Source organism: Loxodonta africana, chromosome 11, assembly GCF_030014295.1.
Source record: "Loxodonta africana isolate mLoxAfr1 chromosome 11, mLoxAfr1.hap2, whole genome shotgun sequence".
In the NCBI taxonomy this organism is placed as follows: Eukaryota; Metazoa; Chordata; class Mammalia; order Proboscidea; family Elephantidae; genus Loxodonta; species Loxodonta africana.
In genome coordinates, this window is record NC_087352.1 from 14,560,737 (window position 1) to 14,582,745 (window position 22,009).

Genomic DNA, 22,009 nt, shown 5'->3' on the forward strand with positions numbered 1-22,009 from the left:
CAAGACGACCAAGACAGAAATGGCCTCTGCCCTCAGGCAGTTGGGGGGTTTAGGTGGATTATTTGTTAGTGTATTGACTGGCTGAATGATGCATTAAGAGAGTGATCTCAAGGGCTGTTTTAATAGCCAATAGCTCCTTCCTTGGGTTAAAACCCTAGTGCACAGCCGAACGTGGCGTGAAGGTGGCCAAAATGAGTGAGGGGAGGGCGGAGCCTAGGAAAAACGCGCTTGAAAGTCCCAACAGCAACGCCTCGCACAGCCTCTAGGAGGCGCAGCGTAGTCAGAGGCTTCTCCCTAAATGAGGCGGGGGGGCGGAGCTCTCTGTGCGCAGGCGCAGGGTGTATCGTGGGCGCCCGCAGCTCCCGTCTGGCTCCTCCTCTCTCTGCGGCGGGAGGGGCGGGGACATGGGGTGGTGTGCGCAGGCGCACGACTGGCTCCGGGCGCGTGAAGTGGGCGCGTGGAACCGGAAGTTGAGGCGTTCGCCCCGTTGAGTGAGGTGAGGGGGGCGGGGCGGCGCGCGGGACGGCTGCTGCGGCGGCTGGCGCCTGGCGTCGGCTCTGATCAGGGGTTAGCTCGGCCCAGCCAAGGGGTGGAGGGAAGTTCGGAGATCAGGAGACACGTGGGAGGAGCCCGGGGGCCTTGGAGAGGGAGACAGAGATGGAGCCTGAGCATCTGGGACAGAGCCTGAGAGACAGAGGAGACTGAGAGAAACTGAGGCCCTGAAAGAAGCGTCGAGAAACTGGGGGAGGTTGAATCAGTCAGGAAGCTGAAAACTAAACGGACCGAGAGCAGGAAGCTGAGGGGTCATTACACCGAGAGGGGGCCTCACAGAGACTAGGACGCCGAGAGAAACGTGGTCACCGTGCATGTGGGAGATGGAGGGGAGCTAGGGAACAGATAGAGACTGAGGAGCAGCACTTATTATTACGCCGGGCGTTTTAATGTACACATTCGTACCTTTCAACAAGAAGGAAAGTGTAAAACCTAAATGAAAACAAATTTTCAAGGTTTTTGCTTTCTAAGGAGCCCTGGTGGCTCAGTGGTTAAGCGCTGGTTGCCAACCGAAACATTGGGGGAAACATTGGGGGTCAGAACCCGCCCTGTGGCTCCAAGGGAGAAAGACCTGGCGATCTGCTTTAAGATTGTTGCTGTTGTTAGGTGCCCTCCTGTTGGCTCCAACTCATGGCGACCCTGTGTATGACAATGAAACACTGCCAGGTTCTGCGCCATCCTCAGAGCACTGCTATGTTTGAGCCCATTGTTGGAGCCAGTGTCAGTCCATATCCATGAGGGTCTTCCTCTTTTGGGCCAACCCTCTGATTTACCAAGCATGATGTCCTTCTCCAGGGACTGATCCCTGGTGATAACATGTCCAAAGTTTGTGAGACAAAGCCTCGCCGTCCTTTCTTCTAAGGAGCATTCTGGCTCTGCTTCTTCCCATACAGATTTGTTCATTTTTCTGGCAGGCCATTGTATACTCAGTATTCTTTGCCGATACCGTAATTCAAAGGCATCAATTCTTCTTTGGTCTTCCTTATTCATTGACCAGCTTTCACATACATATGAGGCAATTGAAAACACCATGGCTTGGATCAGGTGCACCTTAGGCCTCAAAGTGACGTCTTTACTTTTTAACAGTTTAAAGAGGTCTTTCGCAGCAGATTTGCCCAATGCAACACATCGTTTGATTTCTTGACTGCAGCTTTCCTGGGCGTTGATTGTGGATTCTTAAGATTGCAGCCAAGAAAACCCTACGGGACAGTTCTACTCTGTCACATAGGATTGCTATGGGTTGAAAATCGACTCTACAGCACCTAAAAACATTTGCTTTCTAAGAATTGTTCCTTCTTCCAAACCTTTTATTCATGTGCTACATGCTTGAACTCCTCTTTCTTCCGTGTCATGCCCAAAGTAGCCCAGCCAGCTTATGAACATTATTTTCCTATTGTCTTCTGAAATGTATAACCATAGCCAATTTTTTGTTTGTTTTTTAATTAAAGGAGCTAATTTATAATGGAGAAATTATAAAGAGATTGAATCATGGGGAGAGACAGATACAGAAAGAAGAAAATAGTAAAATAGGGAGAACCTGACAAAAACTGACCTGAGGGACTGAAAGAAGAGAAGAAATAGCTGAGTGAAAGAAACTTGGGAGAGAAAGCAAGGGTTATAAGCGTGGACCGAGGTGGATGGAAAATGAGAGATGACGTCAGAGAAATGAGAACTCTCTTGAGAATGGAAAAATAGATACGAAGACAGTGAAACTGGAGAAACGGAACAAAGCAAACAGAAGTGCGTAGGCAGTGTCAAATTTTGAAATGGAACGATAAAGCCAGACAATGGAGATAATGCAGAAAAATGGAGAAGGGGGTAAATGGAGTCTGAATTCCTAGATTTGAATTCTCCTGCCAGTTGCTACTTATTTAACCTCTCTGTGGCTAACTTTCCTCATCTGTAAAATGGAGAGTGATAATAGCACCTTTCTTAGGGTTGTTGTGGGAAGAGTGTATGTAGATGTGTGTGTGTGTAATTTAGAAGAGTAACTTATACATGAGTAAACACTAAGTATTGTTATTAGCTGCTATTAAATCTTCAAACAATTGGGAGAAAATATTAGATGGAGAAATGGAGAGAGATGAAGAGACCACAACTGTGAGAACTGAAGAAGCAGAAATGGAGAGTCAGAAAAAAAAAGATTCAAACAGAAAATGAGAAAGACAAGTGGAGAACTGAAGATGGTTAGAGAGAGTTGAGTGGAGAAAGATGCAGTTGGACTTAAATCAGACTAAAAGTTCGAATCAGTTGGAAAGAATCATAAATTAATGGAAATGGAACCAGACTAGGAAAGGGATGAGGGTTGTGGGCCAGCTACACTGAAAAAGACGGACACTGACACTCGAGAATGGAGATGGAGAGGAGAGAGAGGGAGACCGAAAACCCCTCAAGGCCCTGAGCTTAGGAGAAGTAGGGTAAGAGACCAAGAGATGGTCAGAGACATGGTTATAGAGCATCTAAAAGGTAGATTAAGAGTCCTTGAGAGTCAGGGGGATGTCAGGCCCACCATGAGTAGAGAGCTTGCAGCCTGAGAAATGCTCTCCTTTTCACAGTCCCTGTCTTTTTTCTGAGAATCATCGGTAGCCCTCTAAGGCCTTCTCATCTTACTTCCCTCCTAGAACAGGAATTCCTTGTGAAGCAGCCCTGACATCACCCGACCTAGGTGTTTACCAAGAAGTAAGCGATGCACACTCCTGACAGACTACCTGTGGGAAACAACTCTGCCAGTTCAAAAGTTCCTCCTCACATGAAGCCAGTTTCCGGCTCTAGTAACTCCCAGGGTTGGCCTTAGCTCATCCTTCTGGGACTGCAAGGGTCAAGTCTCTGAAGTCTTCCATGATGTCTCTTCAGAGACTGAAGACAGTCTAGGTCCCTGAGTGGCACAAGCACTTTGCAATTAGCTGCTAAGCAAAAGGTTGGTGGGTTGAACTCCTCTGGAAGTGCTGTGGAAGAAAGACCTGGCAGTCGGCTTCCATAAAGATCACAGCCAAGGAAGCTCTATGGAGCAGTTCTGCTCTGTAACACCTGGGATCACCATGAGTTGGAATCTACTTGACAGCAACGGGTTTGGTTTTAATGCCATCATGAAGTTGAATTGTGACCTTTGAGTCCAAATTTTTCCAGGTTAAACACTCCTGATACCTCTCACCATTTTCTCTGTTAATCATCTCAATTACAGTGGGGAGGTCACTGGACTTGAATACTAGTTACCACTTAGCTTCTCTGTACCAGGCTAGCTGATCAGCATTTCAGTGTATTGAGATGGGTATTTTTCCCATTTTATGGGTGAAGAAAAAGGCCTCAAAGTCATTTGCTGATTCTCACACCTAATAAATGATGAAGCTGGGATTCAAACCTAAATCTTCCTGATGCTAAAGCCCTCACCAAGGAAGACTTTTTTAAGGTTATAACCCCTCTAAGATCCAAATGACGGACTTTCAGAAAATTAAACATACGAGGGTGTGCTCTTTATTAGTTAGGACTTTTTCAGTGGGGTCAGAAATCCACTTTAAGTGCAAAGACATTTTTCTGAGAAGTGGAGGGTTGGAGGGAACCAAGCCTCAAGCACTAAACGATGGCGCTGTCCTCCCCCTCTCTCTTCCTCTCCCTCTGCTTCTCTCCTTTCTCCCTTCGGTTGCACAGTGACCACCCTTGAACATGCACCATTGTGCCATATCAGGTATTTCTCTAGGATGGATTCCTGGGATAGACTATCATGTTCAAGAGTTACTGCTCCAGATTTGTATCATCCTTGCCTAGCCAACATAGATAAAATTAGAGCTTACCTCTCTGTATCTGAGCATAAATCCCAGAGGTGGGCCCTGATTGGCCCTGCGTGGGTCATGTGTCCGCTCCTCAGACCAATCATTGGTGAAAGAGGAGTAGAGGCAGTGGTAGTTCCATGGTAGAGTTGTCACCTTCTATGCAAAGAGCCGGGTTCCATTCCTGGCCAGGGCACCTTATATGCAGCCACCGCCTGTCTGTCAGTGGAGGCTTGCGTGTTGCTATGATGCTGAACAGTTTCATCAGAGCCTCCAGACTAAGACAAACTAGGAAGAAAGGCCTGGCAGTCTACTTCTAAAACTCAGCTGATGAAAACCCTATGGATCACAACAGTTCTAACCAACCTTTGAGATGGAGCAGGACTGGGCAGTGTTTAGTTCTGTTGTGCATGTGGTTGCCGTGAATTGGAGGCCAACATGACGACGGCTGACAGCAACGAGGATACCATGATTGACCAGGCCTTTGTCACTTGTACAACAGTAGGATTTCTCTGACATTCAGGCCATCAGGAAGAAGCATGTGGAATCGGGCAAGGACTGTTTTCGAAAGGCAAGTAGGTACTGTTGTGAGAAGAAGGGAGAAGGGATGTGCCGGGCAGGCAAAACCAACACATATGTAACACAGCACTTGCCAAATGTTGCCTTTCACTTCAGAGGGTTCCCAGGTATCCCGAAGCTCAGTGTCCAGCTTAAGAACCCTCACCTGACTCTGTTATGCCACATCTCTGTCACGTCGGAGCAATGTTCTGCTGTTCGTTGGCCACATGGCTGCCTCCATTTTTCTTTCAGGACAAATCTCAAGAGTCCCCTCCTCCAGGGATATCTTCCCCAACTCCCAGGCACTGTCAGCGTTCTCCCCTGGGCTCCCATTGCACCCTGGGCCTCCTCCATCACACTCCAGTCAGTCTGGATTGTCATAGTCTGGTGATGTGTCTGTCTCTCATTTGACTACGAGCTCTGTGAGGGCTCAGGCTGGTCCATCTTATTTACTACCATACCCCCTTCTCCAACCCAGCGCCTGAGCAGGCATTCAGTAAATATTCCTAAAAATGAATGAATGAATGAACATCTTCTATTCCCCTCCCCAGGCATTCAGGGAACTTGTGTCTAACCCAGAGGTCACTCCAGAAGTTGTGAGGTACCCTGTGTGTCACCAGCTTGACCGAGACCCCTGGCCACTTTGTCACCTGTGGTGATTCCATCAGTGAGGAGGAAAATTAGCTCTTTGAAGAGAAAGTGGTTCCATATTTACAGACACTGGCTTCTCACTGCTGGCTTTGAGGTGGAGAATGGATGAGAATATTTGGTCCCGGTGATCAGAACTGAGGCCAGAATTGCGACAGCATTGTGCTTAGCAAGATGCCTCCTCCCAGAACCAGGGAGGGCAGGGGTCACCGAGACCACCACCGGGCTCCCCATGAGGAAGAGACCCCAGAGAGATGGGACTGGAATCACCCAGAAACACGTCGCCTCTTGGAGGACACCTTCTTTCGTGATGAGGAGTATATCCGCCAGGGCTCTGAGGAGTGCCAGAAGTTCTGGGCCTTCTTTGAGCACTTTCAGAGATTCCAGAATCTCAAGACAGCTCGGAAGGAGGAGCAAGACCCTGGGCCTCCCAAGCATAGCATCCCAGCCCTGGCCGACCTACCTCGCACTTACGACCCACGTTACCGCATCAACCTCTCTGTCCTTGGCCCTGACACACGGGGCTCTCGGGAGCCGGGCAGGCGCCTGCCCCCGGAGAGAGTAGCTGAGTTCCGCCGAGCCCTGTTGCACTACCTGGACTTTGGCCAGAAGCAGGCCTTCGGGCGCCTGGCCAAGCTGCAGAGGGAGCGGGCGGCACTACCCATTGCTCAGTATGGGAAGCGTATCCTGCAGACGCTGAAGGAGCACCAGGTGGTGGTGGTGGCGGGTGACACAGGCTGTGGCAAGTCCACTCAGGTGCCCCAGTACCTGCTGGCTGCTGGCTTCAGTCATGTGGCATGCACCCAGCCCCGGCGAATTGCTTGCATCTCATTGGCCAAGCGCGTCGGCTTTGAGAGCCTCAGCCAGTATGGTTCACAGGTGAGTGAGGCATACAGCGTTCCAGCTTTCCCAGTGTGACCTTGTTGTTTAGTTACTGCTACAGATTGAACGGTGTCCTTCAAAAATATGTGTTGTAAATCTTAACCCCTATCTATACCTGTGGTTGGAAACCCTGGTGGAGTAGTGGTTAAGCGCTACAGCTGCTAACCAAAGGCTTAGCAGTTTGAATCCACCAGGCACTCCTTGAAACTGAGGGGCAGTTCTACTCTGTCCTATAGAGTCACTATGAATTGGAATCCATTCGACGGCCACAAGTTTGGAGTTTTTTTTTTTTTTTTTCATACTTGTGGTTATAATCCCATTTGGCAATGGGTTTTCTTTGTTATGTCAACGAGGCAGTGTAACGTGTGTTTTAAGTCAGTTTCTTTTGAGATATAAACAGAGCAGATCGAGCGAGCAACCAAGCGAGCAAGCAGAGATGGGGGGAGATAGACGCCATGCCACCTGAAGATCACCCAGGAGCAGAAGCTCAAAAGAGACAAGGACCTTCCTCCAGAGCAGACAGAGACAGTGAGCCTTCCCCTAGAGCCAGCACCCTGAATTTGGACTTCTAGTTTCCTAAACTGTGAGAAAATACATTTCTGTTTGTTAAAGCCACCCACTTGTGGTATTTCTGTTATAGCAGCACTAGATAACTAAGACAGTTACCTAGTGCCACCATAAAAAAATTCCACAAGTGGGTTGGCTTTAAAGAACAGAAATTTATTTTCTCATAGTTCTGGAGGCTAAAAGTACAAATCAGGGTCTCTGGTATGTTGATTCCTCCTGTGAACCTCTCTCCTAATTTCTGGGGGAGTAAGTTGCTTGCCTCTATGGCAACATCAATAAAAGTTACAAAAGCACTTATCCTTTGACCCAGTCATGATTCTTCTTGGAGCCCTAGTGGTGTGGTGGTTAAGAACTCGGCTGCCAACCAAAAGGTCAGTGGCTCGAATCCACCAGCTGTTCCTTGGAAATCCTATGGAGCAGTTCTGCTCTGGCCTCTAGGGTCCCTATGAGTTGGAATCAACTTGATGGCAACAGGTTAGGGTTATTTTTTGCCAACGATCCTTGGCGTTCTTTTGTTGTAGGCAGTTCCTCAGTGTGTCGTCTGTCTTCCTCCTGTGTATCTCTGTGTACGTTCTGTTCTTTTTATAACTCAGAAGTGACTAGTTTTAGGATCCCCCTACTCTGGTGTAACCTTATTAACATAAAAGAAGAAAACCCCTACTATTTCCAAACAGGATCATATTTAAAAGTACCCATAAACATGTTGCCATCGAGTTGATTCTGACTCATAGCAATCCCATAGGATGGAATAGAACTGCCCATAGAGTTTCCAAGACTGTAATCCTTACGGAAGCAGACGGCCACATCTTTCTCCCATGGAGTGGCTGGTGGGTTCCAACCACTCACCTTTGGGTTAGGAGCCGAGCACTTAACCACTGCGCCACGAGGGTTCATATTTTCAAGTACAGGGGTTAGAATTTCAACACATATTTTTGGGAGACAGTCCGTAACACTGGGGGAGCAAGTTGCTTGCCTCTGTGGCAACATCAGTAAAAGTTACAAAAGCACTTACCCTTTGACCCAGTGATGATTCTTCTAGAAAGTTACCTACAGATTGGCTTGTACACGGTCAAAATGAGGGAGGTGCTACATCACCCAGTACAGCACTTCAACAGCAGCAAATGGAAACATCTGAAACGCTGTTCAATCTGTTTTTCATCAGCCATAAGACAAAAATGAGGACGCTTCCTGAGAAATGATTTCTAGAGTTGTAGTCCTGGCTCCACCACTTAAAACTTTGTTATTGTTCTTAAAGTTATCATTACTCCAAATACAGAAGACTGCACATATCATAAGTGTATAGCTCAATGAATTTTCATACCTTGAATACCATGGTGTGTAACCAGCACTCAGATTAAAAAAAAAAACAAACATTACCAACATTCCAAAAACCCTTATTCTCCCCCTTCCAGCTACTACCTCAAGGCCTCAAGATTTATCACTATTCTTACTTCTAGTATCACAGATTCATTTTGCCTCTTTAAAAAAAAAATTGTAAATGGAATCATACAGTATGTTCTGTTTTGTGTTTGGCCTGTGTCGTTCAAGGAACCCTGGTGGTGCAGTGGTTAAAGCGCCTGGCTGCTAACTGAAAGGTCAGCAGTGTGAACCCAGCAGCTGCTCTGTAGGGGAAAGATGTGGCAGTCTGCTTCTGTAAAGACTGACAGCCTTGGGAACCCTGTGGGGCTGTTCTGCTCTGTCCTGTAGGGTGGCCAGGAGCCAGAATTAACTTGACAGCAACATGTTTGGTTTGGTTTGGCGTGTTGTTCAACATTAGGTGTGTGAGGTCCATCGCTATTATCGTGTGTAGGTGTACATGGTTCACTGTCGCGACTGTCATTGCTTTGTCATCCACTGTGTGAAGGCGCCACAAAGGATTTGTCGCTTCTGCTGTTAGGGGAATTTGGGGAGTTTGGGGCTGTTGTGTGGTGCTACTATGAACATTCTAGCACATGCCATTTGGTGTCTTTTGGTAAATATTTCTGTTGGGCATATATCTAGGAGTGGAATTGCTGGGTTGTCAGATCTGCATATGTATTTAGCTTTAGTAAAAACAAAACCAAACCAGTTGCTGTCGAGTTGACTCTGACTCACGGCGACCTGATGTGTTTCAGAGTATAACTGTGCACAGTAGGGTTTTCAAGTAGATTGCCAGGCCTTTCTTCTGAGGTTCCTCTGGGTGGATTTGAACCGCCAACCTTTCGGTTAGTAGCTGAGCGTTTAACTGTTTGCACCACCCAGGGAGGCCACCCAGGGACTTTAGTAGATCCCACCAATTTTGCGAAGTGGTTGTATGTTAGTTAGGGCAGAGGTGTGTTCCATATTGTCACCAACACTTGGTATTGTTAATCTTTTTCATTTTAGCTTTTCTGGTGGGTGTGGAGTGGCAGAGCATTTTAATTTGCATTGGGCTTTTTAATTTATATTTCCCTGATGACTAAGGATTTTGAATAGCCTTTCATGTATTTATTGGCCATTTGGAGATCATTTTCTGAGGTGTTTGCTCAAGTCTTTTTCCCATTTGTCTCTTGGGTTGTCTGTCTTTTTCTTCTTGATTTATAGGAAATTTTTATAGATTCTGGATATGAGTCCTTTGTAGAATTTTTGTATTGAAAATATCTTTAACTACTCCGTGAGTTGTTTTTCATTATCTTCATGGTGTCTTTTAATTTAAATATAACCCAGTTTGTCGTTTTCTTTTTTATAGTTAGCACTCTTTAGGTTCTTTTAAGAAATCTTTGCCTGCTTTACGGTCACAAAGTTATTCTTGTATGTTTTTTCCTACAGGTTTTCACATTGAAATCTGTAGTTCATCTGTAATTGATTTGTATGTGTGTATGGTGTGAAGTAGGGGTAAGATACAAGTCCTCTCCATACCACATTGTAGCTGTGTTACCTTGGACAAGTGTCTTCACTTCTCTGTGTCTCAGTTTCCTCCTCTGAGAGATGAGGATAATAGTAGTTCTTAAATCACTTGGTTGTTGTGAGGATGAAATGAGTTGCTATGCATTAAGCATTTGGAGTAGAGTAGCAGTCAGGGCACATACTAAGAACCCAAAATTAAGGTTAACTATGACTGTTATAGGAAACCCTGGTGGCGTAGTGGTTAAGTGCTACGGCTGCTAACGAAAGAGTCAGCAGTTCGAATCTGCCAGGCGCTCCTTGGAAACTCTATGGGGCAGTTCTACTCTGTCCTATTGACTGTTACGGAGCCCTGGTGGTGTAGTGGTTAAAAGCTCAGCTACTAACCAAAAGGTTGGCAGTTCAAATCCACCAGCCGCTTCTTGGAAACCCTATGAGGCAGCTCTGTTAGGGTTGTTATGAGTCGGAAACGACTGAATGGCAATAGATTTTTTTTTATTATTATTACTACTCTAACTAATTGTTATCAGTACTGTGCGAAATACTTTACGTATATTATCACATATACCTCTGACAGCATCTAGAAGAAAAAAAAGTAATGTTTCTGAGATGGAATTGCTTGTCCAAGGGAATGGCACTAAATGACAGTGTAGGATTTAAACTTGAACCTGCCGAACTCAGAATGTGACACATGGACATGGCGTTTGCTCAGATTTTGAGTTTGGGCAGGATGGGAGGCTGGTGCCCAGGCCCAGGATTCTGTCCTGACCACACCCTTTGTTATGGATTGAATTGTGTCCTCCCAAAAGATGTAAATGGTGTGGTTATAATCCCATTTGGGATTGGGTCTTCTTTGTTATGTTAATGAGGTGGTATTAGTGTCAGGTGTGTCCTCAGTCAGCCTCTTGAGGTATAGAAGAACAGAAAGAAAGCACAGATAGGGTGTCTTAGTTACCTAGTGCTGCCATAACAGAAATACCCCAAGTGGGTGGCTTTAACAAACAAATTTATTTTCTCACATTCAGGAGGCTAGAAGTCCAAATTCAGGGCACCAGCTCTAGGGGAAGGTGCTCTCTCTCTCTTTCAACTCTGGGCGAAGGCCCTTGTCTCTTCTCAGCTTCTAGGCAATGAATGGTTGGTTCCTTGGTGATCTTCCTATGGCATGGTGTCTGTCTTCTCCCATTTCTGCTTGCTAGCTTCTTTGCCTAACCTGCTCCTTTTATATCTCAAAAGAGATTGACTCAAGACACACTCTAATACTGCCTCATGAACATAATAAAGAAAAACCATTCCCAGATGAGATTGTAACCACAGGTATCAAAAAAACAAAAAACCCTAGCCTATCGATTGCTTCCAACTCATAGCGACCCTATAGGACAGAGTAGAACTGCCCCATAGGGTTTCCAAGGCTGTAATCTTTATACAAAGCAGACTGCCGTCTTTCTCCCATAGAGTGGCTGGTGTGTTCAAACTGTCAATCTTTCAATTAGCAGCGGAGTGCTCATCGCTCATCCTCATCACCACCAGGGCTCTTTAAACCACAGGTATAGGAGTTAGGTTAGGACTTATAGCACATATTTTGGGGGGACACAGTTCTATCCATAACATGGGGAAAGATAGATGCCACGCCACATGACATCGCCAAGGAACCAAGAAACAAAAGCTAAAAAGAGACAAAGACTTTCCCCCAGAGCCGAAAGAGAGAGAAAACCTTCCCCTAGAGCTGGCACCCTGAATTCGGACTTCTAGTCACCTAGACTGTGAGAAAATAAATTTCTGTTTGTTAAAGCCACTCACTTGTGGTATTTCTGTTATAACAGTGCTAGATAACTAAAAATGAGCCCCAGTGGTACAGTGGTTAAGTGTTCCGCTGCTAACCAAATGGTTGGTGGTTCAAACCCACCAGCAGCTCTACAGGAGAAAGATGTGGCAGTCTACTTCCTTAAAGATTATAACCTTGGAGGTTTAGGGTCATGGTTTCGTGGGACATCCCAACAAATTGACCTAATGACGTGTAGCGCTTCTGTTCTACCTCCTAGGTCGTTATGTAATGCCTGGTGTCTTAAATGCTTGCGAGTGGCCATTGACGTCACAACAATTGGTCTCCCTTCAACAGAGGAAGAAGGAGAGTCAGGAACAGGAGGAGGGAATAGAATGGGTGGCTGATTGCCTCTGTGAACAACTGCCTACTTTGCCATGAGACCAGACCTGGGTGGTGCCCAGCTACTGTTACTGAACATTTTGGTCAAAAAATTCTATAGAAGAATCCTGATCAAAAGGGGGAAAATACAGAACAGAACTTCAAATCCTTATGGACTCCAGACTTCTTGGAGCCATGAAGGTTGAGTGAACCCCTGAAACTATTGCCCTGAGATAATCTTTAAACCTTAAGCCAAAAATATCCTCTGGAGTCTTCTTAAAACCAAATGCTAGTTTAGCTTAACTACTAAAGTCTGCTTTGAACATTATGCTCTTTTAAAAACTATCTGTATGGGATCAGAGTGACAGCAGCAACTGGAAAGATTAGACAAGAACCTTAAGGGGCAGTGAGTTTATGAGAATGGGGGAGGAACAATTCAGAAAAGGAAGGTGAGAATGGTTGCACAACTCAACGAATGTAATCAGTGTCACTGAATGATACGTGCAGAAACTATTGAATCGGTGTATGTTTTCCTGTGCAAATTCTCAACAACAACAAAATAAATAAAGTGATGAAAAAAGAAAAAAAGAAAGATTACAACCTTGGGAACCCTATGGGGCAGTTCTACTGTGTCCTACAGGGTCTCTGTGAGTCAGAATCAACTTGACGGCAATGGATAGACAACTAAGATGCCCTCTCCTCGTCCTCTGCAGGTCGGCTACCAGATCCGCTTTGAGAGCACGCGTTCAGCGGCCACCAAGATCGTGTTCCTGACGGTGGGGCTGCTCCTGAGGCAAATCCAGCGGGAGCCCAGCCTGCCCCAGTACCAGGTCCTGATCGTGGACGAAGTCCATGAGCGACACCTCCACAATGATTTCCTCCTGGGCGTCCTCCGGCGCCTGCTGCCCCAGCGGCCAGACCTCAAGGTCGTCCTCATGTCGGCCACCATCAACATCGCACTCTTTTCCAGCTACTTCGGTGGCGCCCCTGTGGTGCAGGTGCCTGGGAGGCTCTTCCCCATTACGGTCAGTGCTTCTCCCCACTCCCCTACCTCCCGCCTCCCACCTGGAGTCTGACCAGACCTGGATGTGTCCCTTCTCCTCTATGTTGCTCTGTTTTCATCTCTTCAATTAAGGACATTCTGCCTCTCTCTCGCTGTAGTTTTATTTTTTGTTTTAAATAATATATTCTGGTGAAGGTTTACATAGCCGTTTAGGTTCCCATTCAACAGTATCTACACAAGTTGTTCACTGACATTGGTTACAGTCTTCACAATGTGTGGACATTCTTCTTATTGCCATTCTGGTTGTTCTGTTTCCATTAATCTAGTTTCCCTGCCCCCTTACATTCTTATTTTTGTTTTAAAGCAATTGCTGACTGTTTGGTCTCATATAGGTGATTTTTGAAAACTTTATTTTATTGTGTTTTAGGTGAAAGTTTACACAGCAAATTAGATTCCTGTTTAACAATGTTTGTCCACATTTTTCTGTGACATCGGTGACCATTTTTGCCATGTGTTGGCATCCTCATGGTTTCCACTCTGTTTGTTCTGTTTCCATTAATCCAGCTACTCTGCCCCTCCTTGCCTTCTCATCTTTGCTTTTGCATAAATGTTGATCATTTGGTTTCGTACAGGTGATTTTTTTAGAGGATCACAGTGCTTACTGGTGATATTCATGGTTTTTTGAGCCAGTTTGTTATTTAGCTACCAGGGACCTCAGGGATTGGTTTTGGTTTGAGGTTTGGAAAGTATCTCAGGATGATACTCTCAGGGAGTCCTCCAGTTTCAGCCAGTCCAGGAGGTCTGGTGTTATTTATTTATTTTGGTCTTTTTTAAAAGCTACCGTTTTCTGAGTATTTACAATGTGCATGGTAGAGGGCTAATCTGCTGTAACAACAACAACAACAACAAAACCCAAACTGTTTGCCGTCAAATTGATTCTGACTCCTGACGACCTGTGTCTGTCAGCGCAGAGCTGTGCTCACAGGATTGTCCATAGCGGTAATCTTTCGGAAGGAGATTGCCAGGACTTTCTTCCAAGGCACCTCTGAGTGGACTCAGACCTCCAGTCTTTTGGTTAGCAGCCAAGCGCATTGACCCAGAGACTCCTGCTGTAATAGAGACCCGAGAATATGAAGGCTCAAATAAAATTTCTCTCCTGTGACAGTCTGGCCAGTTCAGGCTGGTGGGCAGCTCTTTGGCATGTGGCCATTCAGGGACCCAAGCTTGTCCTTTCTCATTGTTCCGCCATCTTATTGGGTAGGGTTTCTCAGACTCAGCGCTATTGATTGTTTTTGCTGGTGGGGGGCCGTCCTGCGCATTGTAGGATATTTAGCAGCGAGCGTCCCTGGCCTCTACCCAGTAGCTGCTAGTAGCACCCTCTTCCACCCAGTTGTGACAACCAAAAACATCTCCAGATGTTGCCACATGTATCCTGGGTTCCAAAACCACCTCTCAGTGAGAACCACTGTCCTAGGGAGCCAAGGAGTCCTGGTGGCATAGTGGTTACAATACTCAACTGTTAACCGAAAGGTCAGCGGTTCCAACCCACCCAGCAGCTCCGCAGGAGAAAGACTTGGCAATCTGCTCCTGTAAAGATTACAGCCTAGGAAACCCTATGGGGTCACCGTTGAGTTGGAATTGACTCGACGGTACCTAACAACAACAACCAACACCCAGATTAAAAAAATAAAATATTACCAATCAACAAGGACTTTAAAACAAAGATGAGAATGTAAGCGGGCAGGGAGACTAGATGAATGGAAATGGAACAACCAGAACAGAAATAATGAGAATGTTCATGCATTGCGACGAACATAACCAATTATCACTGAACAACTCGTGTAGAAATTGTTGAACGGGAACCTAAACTGTGTAAGCTTTCACCGAAAACACAGTAAAAAAATTAAATTAAATTAAAAAAAGGCAAACATTACCAGTACCCCAGAAGCCCCCTTGTACCCCCATCCAGTTGCCTTTATACACTTAGTTACCTAGTGCTGCTGTAACAGAAATACCCCAAGTGGATGGCTTTAACAAACAAATTTCTTCTCTCACAGTTTAGGAGGCTGGAAGTCCGAATTGAGGGTGCCAGCTCTAGGGGGAGGAGTTCTCTCTCTGTTGACTTGGAGGGGAGGTCCTTGTCTCTTCAGCTTCTGTTTCCTGATTTCTTGGCCTCTATCTTCCCCCATCTCTGCTTGCTTAATCTGCTCCTTTTGTATCTTATAAGAGATTGATTCAACACACACTCTACACTAATCCTACCTAAACAAATAATTTCCTTTATAAGGATCAGTTCAAAGTTGGTGTCTTAGTCATCTAGTGCTGCTATAACAGAAATACCACAAGTAGATGGCTTTAACAAAGAGAAGTTTATTCTCTCACAGTTCAGAAGGCTAGAAGTTCGACTCTGGGGCGTCAGCTCCAGGGGAAGGCTTTCTCTTTCTGTCAGCTCTGGAGGAAGGTCTTTCACGTCAATCTTCCCCTGGACTAGGAGCTTCTCTGTGCAGGAACCTCGGGTCCAAAGGACATGCTGTGCTCCTGGTGGTGCTTTCTTAGTGGTATGAGGTTCCCCTCTCTCTCTTCTTACTTCTGTCTTTTATATCTCAAAAGAGATTGGCTTAAGACAGTATCTAATCTTATATATCTCATCAGTATAACCACCACTAATCCATCTCATTTCATCATAGTGATAGAATTTACAACACATAGGGAAATCACGTAAAATGGTGGACAGTCACACAATACCGGGACTCATGGCCCAGCTAAGTTGACAGATTTTGGGGGGACACAATTCAATCCATGACAGCTGGTTTCTATGAGGCAGAGGTAAAAAGTACCCCAAATGGCCAACTTTTCCAAGCTGCTGTACCACTCCATGATCTCTAACATCAACTTCTCCCTCTCACCTCAGTACTCTCCCTCTCGTCTTTGGGTCCCCTAATTCTCATAGAACTCATGAACTGTATAAAGGGAATGGCTCAGGCATAGGCTTCTCTTGACCCACATGGCTGCAGGAGCTGACGGACTCAAACTGGCAGTTCAGACCACAGACTGCTGGCTCACAGGGCTGCAGAGGTTGGCGAATGAGGTCAAATGATAGGCCGCCAGCACAAGGGGCTGTGGAGGCCGGCAAATCCCAGGAATGGCAAATCAGACAGCAGGCCTCTGGGAAAGTCAACTGGTACGACCCTGATGCAGGACCCAGGCTCAGAGACAGAGAGCCTTGCCAGGACACACTCCAGGAAAGGGTGTAACTTTAGTAAGGGTGGGGCTTGAGTCACGCCCTTCTGCAAGGCTGTGACCTGTGTCACACCCTACACCAATCCTGCCTCATCAACATGTAGAGGTCAGGATTCCACAACACATAAAATGGAGGACAGCCACACAGTACTGGGAATCGTGGCCTAGCCAAGTTGACACATAGCCCCAACCATCACAGGTTTCATATACCCTATTTGGATAGTCCCACTCAATCACTGTGTGTGAGTCACAAAGACCATGGCTAGAAGGGCCACATTAAGTATATCATTGCACTGCATTGTCTTCATTAACATAACAAAGACAGTCCATTCTCAAATGGGCTTATAACCACAGGCATAGAGGTTAGGATTTACAACACATATCTTTTTGGGGGACACAGTAGAGTCAATAACACTGTCTTTTGGTCCTTCCTTCTGAAATGATTCTGTTTGAGTGTTCCATCTGTTGCCTGAGGGGCCTTTGTCTTCCCTGTCAGCCCACCATCTTCACCACATATAGGACCTATTGCTCAGAGTGCCCCAATGCACTGAGCTGGACATAACGGCGTGCCCCTGTGGGGGGTGGGGCCGTCTCGTCACAGATTGTGTACCAGCCGCCAGAGGTGGAGCCAGCAACGGCCAAGTCAGAGAAGCTGGACCCGCGGCCTTTCCTGAGGGTGCTGGAGGCCATCGACAATAAGTACCCCCCTGAGGAACGGGGTGACCTCCTGGTCTTCCTCAGCGGCATGGCGGAGATCAGCGCTGTGCTGGAGGCTGCCCAGACCTACGCCAGCCACACGCAGCGCTGGGTGGTGCTGCCGCTGCACAGCACGCTGTCTGTGGCTGACCAGGACAAGGTACCCCGTGCAGCCTGGGGGAGTAGGGCAGGCTGGCATCTCACTGGGTAGGTGAGAGAAGGAGAAGGAGGCTGGGTGGCCACGAGCAGGACTGACGGGACTTCACAAGGCAGGACTGTGGGGCTGTGGAGATGGGGTCTCTCACTTCCTTTGGGTAGGGCCGCATGTGCCAGGGAGAACTTTCTGGTGAGGTAGAAGGCATTGGAGCTGGGCTTTGAAGGACAAAGAGGATTTAGATTAATGGAAGAGGGAGGAAGGCATTCCAGGTGAGTGTATTGAGGGGGTACATCTTGAGCAAAGGTGGTGGTGTTTTTATCTGCCATCGAGTTGATTCTGACTCATAGCGACTCTGTGTGACAGAGTAGAACTGCCCCATAGGGTTTCCTAGGCTGTAATCTTTATGGGAGCGGATCACCAGGTCTTTCTCCTGCAGGGCTGCTGTGGCTTTGAATCGCCAACCTTTCAGTTAGCACCTGAGTACCTAACTGTTGCACCCGCAGGGCTTTTTGAGCAAAGGTGTAGGAGTGGAAATTTGTGTGTTGGGTGTGGGGGAAATTATGAAAAACCTTCCTGACTGGAATAGAAGGCTGGCAAAAGTGTAGGGAAAAAGGCCTTTGAGTCACTGTATTAGTTAATTATTGCTGTGTAACAAATCGCCCCAAAACTTAGCAATTTAGAACAACAATAAACATTCTCTTACATAGTTACTGTGAATCAGAGATCTTGGAACGGCTTAGCTGGGTGGTTCTGAATGGCTCAGGGTCTTTCATGGGGTAGCAGTCAAATGTCAGCTGGGGCTGCAGTTGTCTGAAGGCACGACTGGGGCTGGATAGTTCTTCTAAGATGGCTGGCAGGGTGGTGCCGGCTGTTGGCCGGGAGGCCTCAGTTCCTTTCACATGAGCCTCTTTGGGCTACTTGAGTGTCCTCACAACATGGCGACTGGCTGCCCCCAAGAGACCAAAGCAGAATCCAGAGCATCTTTTATGACCTAGCCTTGGAAGTCACAAATCATCATTTTTGCAGTATCTCATTACTCAGTCTGCCCTGGTTAGTGGGAAGTTACTAGATAATGACGTAAATTCTAGGAGATGAGAATCAGTGGGAACCATCTTGGAGGCTGACTCCCAAAGGTCACCTTGGGTAGGATCCCTTCAGGTCCCACTCAGTGGTTTATCTATGGAAGAAGCAATCTCTGAGCACCTCCTTAGTGCCTCCCCCGAACTGGGAGAATTGGTCCTTACCCCCCAGTTGCTGCTGACCTGTTGGTGTAGATGGATAAGTAATAAACAATGTTACGAACAGTTGGGGAAGGCACAGGGTCCTCTGGGAATCTAGAGTTTTGGTGGATTCAGGAGAGGCTTCTGGAGGAGGGGATTTTCAAAGCTGAGACCTGAGAAAGGCCGAGCCTGGGAAGGGCACAAGGAGAAGAGTGTTCCAGATTGTCTGTGTTGAGCACTTCCTGTGTGCCAGCCAGGGTTCTGCTCTCTGTGCACACCCCATCTCATTTAACCCTCTCAAAGGTCTTCTCTGGGAGGTTCTACTGTTATCCTATTTGATAGGTGGGGAGACAAGGCTTAGGGAAGTACAGGCACTTATGCAAACTCACACAGCCACATAGTGCCAGTCAGAGTTGTCTCTGACTCCTGGTGACCCCATGTGTGTCAGAGTAGAACTGTGCTCCATGGGGATTTCAGTGGCCAATTTTTTGGAAGTAGATCACCATGCCTTTCCTCCAAAGCGCCTCTGGGTAGACGGAACCACCAGCCAGGCTTTGAACCAGGTAGTTTGGCACCAGAACCCAGCTCTTAGCCAGAGGGCGGGCAGACTTTCTGTAAAGAGCCAAAGTAATATCAGCGTTGCAGGCCATAGCGCCTCTCTGTTAAGGAGCCCTTGTAGCACAATGGTTAAGTGTTCAGTTGCTAACTGAAAGGTTGGCAATTTGAACCCACCAGCCACTCTGCAGAAGGAAGATGTGGCAGTCTGCTTCCGTAAAGATTTCAGCCTAGGAAACCCTATAGGGCAGTTCTCCTCTGTCATGTGCAATCTCTGTGAGTTGGAATTGACTTGACGGCACACAACAACAGAGTCTCTGTTGTATCTATTCAGTTCTGCTATTGTAGCACAAAAGCAGGCATTGACTGCGGATGAGCATGGATGTGTTCCAATAAAACTTTATTTATGAAACAGGCAGGACTGGCCCAGGGACCATAGTTTGCCAACTTCCGCTCTTAACCACCATGCTGGACTGTCTCTTAGGGTTAAGACAGGAGCTTGTGCAAAACGCCTGAAGTGAGGGGGTGATGGGGCACCTGGTAAACTACATGCAGTGTGATTGGGGTTCAGAGTGCCCCAGGAGGGAATGCCAAGAGAGAGGGGACTGGAAAGGTAGGTGGGCCTGGACCACACAGGGCCTCGAGGGTACAGCAAGGAGCAGGGCTTTGTCCCACGGACACTGGGGAGCCATGGGAGGGTTCTGAGCAGTGGAGAGGCAGTGTCAGATTTGTGCTGAAGGGTGGAGGGATGAGAGTGGAGGCCAGAGACCAGGGAGGATGCTGGGGCAGGACCTATATGGGAAAGGAGGGAGCTGGGCCAGGGTGGGGCTGTGGGAATGGGGAGGAGGGGACGAATTCCAGAGATGATCACAATGTTCAGGTGGCTGTGGGGTGAGTGGAGGGAGGGTCCGGGACAGCCCAGGGCTCTGGCTCAGGTGATGGGGTAGATGGTGGGCCATGCGTGAGACGGGGCGGAACGGGTTCGGGGAAGATGTTGAGGCTGTTTTAGACAGTGGGTGTGAGGTGTCCGCGGGACATCCAGGATGTGCCCAGGAGGTCCGTGGACACACAGATCAGTGAGACCCTGATGCAGCCTCCTCACTCTCCTGCAGGTATTCGACGTGGCGCCCCCTGGAGTCCGGAAATGCATCCTTTCTACCAACATTGCAGAGACCTCAGTCACCATTGATGGAATCCGCTTCGTAGTGGATTCTGGTAAGGGCTCCCCCAGCCCCCACCCATGAGCCAGAAAGGAATGTGGGAGCTGGGGACAATCTGGGAAGTAGGTGGCATTTGTGGCTGTGGAGCAGTGGCAGCATTTAATCTTTCTCCAAACATTCCAAGCCTTTGCACTTAGTGTTCTCTCTGCTGAGAGCTGTCTGGATATCTGCGTGGCTCGTGGCCCCTCCTCGTTTCAGTGCCTGCTTAAATGCCTCCCCGCCAGAGAAATCCACCCTGTCTGCTGTCTCTAAACAAACCCTTCTGCTACTGCCACTCTCTCTTCCCTTGGGATGCTTTATTTCTCCTCATGGAGCTGACATTATATTTTATGTTTTTTGATCTATTTTTATTTTCTGTCTGCCCAACCAGAATGTAAGCCGGAAAGTCAGCACAACAGACTGGTTGGGAGACACAGGAGCCAGCCTGGCTGGGGGCATTGCTGGCTGTGGGTGGGGGTCACGGTACTGACACTCTCCAAGCATCAGTTTGTTCATCTGTAAAATGGGAATAATAACAATACTGCATTCAGGTTCTAAGGGTTAAATGGGCTAGTACACTTGGGTGCTGAGGACAGTGCCAGGCACAGAGTGAGCAAGCAATAAATGTTAAAACCAGCTGCTATCAGGCTGTCTCTGACCCGTGTCGACAGAGTAGAGCTGTGCTCCACAGGGTTTTCAACGACTGTTTTTTTGGAAGTAGGTCACCAGACCTTTCCTCCAAAACACCTCTGGGTGGACTGAACCAAAGACTTCAGTTAGCAGCTGGGTATATTAGCCGTTTGCACCACCCAGGACCCCTCAATAATGGTTACCTCATTGGATTGAATCTGAGATGGCATCGACTGTAAAACATTTCATCACTGTACATACTATTAAGAAATTTAAAAATGCTATCAGTTACACACTGATGTACCATTGGTTTTCAGGTACACTGTTCTGTTTTCAGAGAAGATAAAAACATGCACAAAGGTTGATCTTGGAGTTGATGACAGATGATGTCCTGTTCAGACCCCAGAGAGCAGTGACTTTGTTCTCTTCACTGCTGTATCCCCAGTGCCTAGAACGGTGCCTGGCACATAAAACCAGTTGCTGTCGAGTTGATTCCAACTCACAGCAACCCCTTATGTGTCAGAGTAGAATTCTGCTCCTTATGGTTTTCAGTGGCTGATTTTTCAGAAATAGATTGCCAGGCATTTCTTCTGAGGTACCTCTGGGTGGACTTGAACCTCCAACCTTTTGGTTAGCAGCTGCGTGTATTAACCATTTGCACCTCCCAGGGACTCCCTGGCCCGTAGTAGTTGCTTCATAAATATTTGTTGGCTGACTGAACCTATGAAAAAGCAGAGGCATGAAATGAAAGACCTGTAAACAAATAGCCATGTGGATGAGGAAATGAAAGGATCAACTGACAACATGTAAGAATTTAAGCTTCCTGAGCGCAGAGACTTGCCTGGCGTGGCCCTCACTGTGTCCCCAGCCCCTGGGAAAGGTTTGGCCCAGAACCAACTCTCGGTTGTTGTTATAGAATAAAGGTGTGAGTGAAGGTGCCAGTGAATGAACGTAGAGGTAGAATGCCAGGCACATGGAGGGCCCTCCGTGCCTGCTGCACTCAGATTCCCTTTCATGATGGCTCCCCTTCTCCTGCTCTCCCGCAGGGAAGGTGAAGGAGATGAGCTATGACCCGCAAGCCAAACTGCAGCGGCTGCAGGAATTCTGGATCAGCCAGGCCAGTGCCGAGCAGCGTAAGGGTCGTGCGGGCCGCACAGGCCCCGGCGTCTGCTTCCGCCTCTATGCCGAATCGGACTACGATGCCTTCGCTCCCTACCCTGTCCCGGAAATCCGGAGGGTAGCCCTGGATGCATTGGTGCTACAGGTGAGGAATGGTTGGAGGAGACTATCCTGACTGCCAGTTGCTAGAGAAGAACCGGGAGGCATTTAGACAGTG

The 22,009-nt window shown here is 47.4% G+C and overlaps 1 protein-coding gene across 1 annotated transcript in view; it reads left to right on the top strand.

Annotated features, from left to right (window-relative positions):
* The first annotated feature begins 371 nt into the window (after positions 1 to 371).
* DHX34 (DExH-box helicase 34) overlaps positions 372 to 22,009 on the top strand; it is a 37,801-nt gene continuing 16,163 nt past the window's right edge. The window contains exons 1-6 of the mRNA XM_064293899.1: positions 372 to 496; positions 5,426 to 6,401; positions 12,687 to 12,998; positions 16,818 to 17,072; positions 19,957 to 20,059; positions 21,720 to 21,937. Of these exons, the coding sequence (XP_064149969.1) occupies positions 5,697 to 6,401; positions 12,687 to 12,998; positions 16,818 to 17,072; positions 19,957 to 20,059; positions 21,720 to 21,937 (1,593 nt within the window). The 5' untranslated portion in view covers positions 372 to 496; positions 5,426 to 5,696. The remainder of the gene's footprint in view (positions 497 to 5,425; positions 6,402 to 12,686; positions 12,999 to 16,817; positions 17,073 to 19,956; positions 20,060 to 21,719; positions 21,938 to 22,009) is intronic.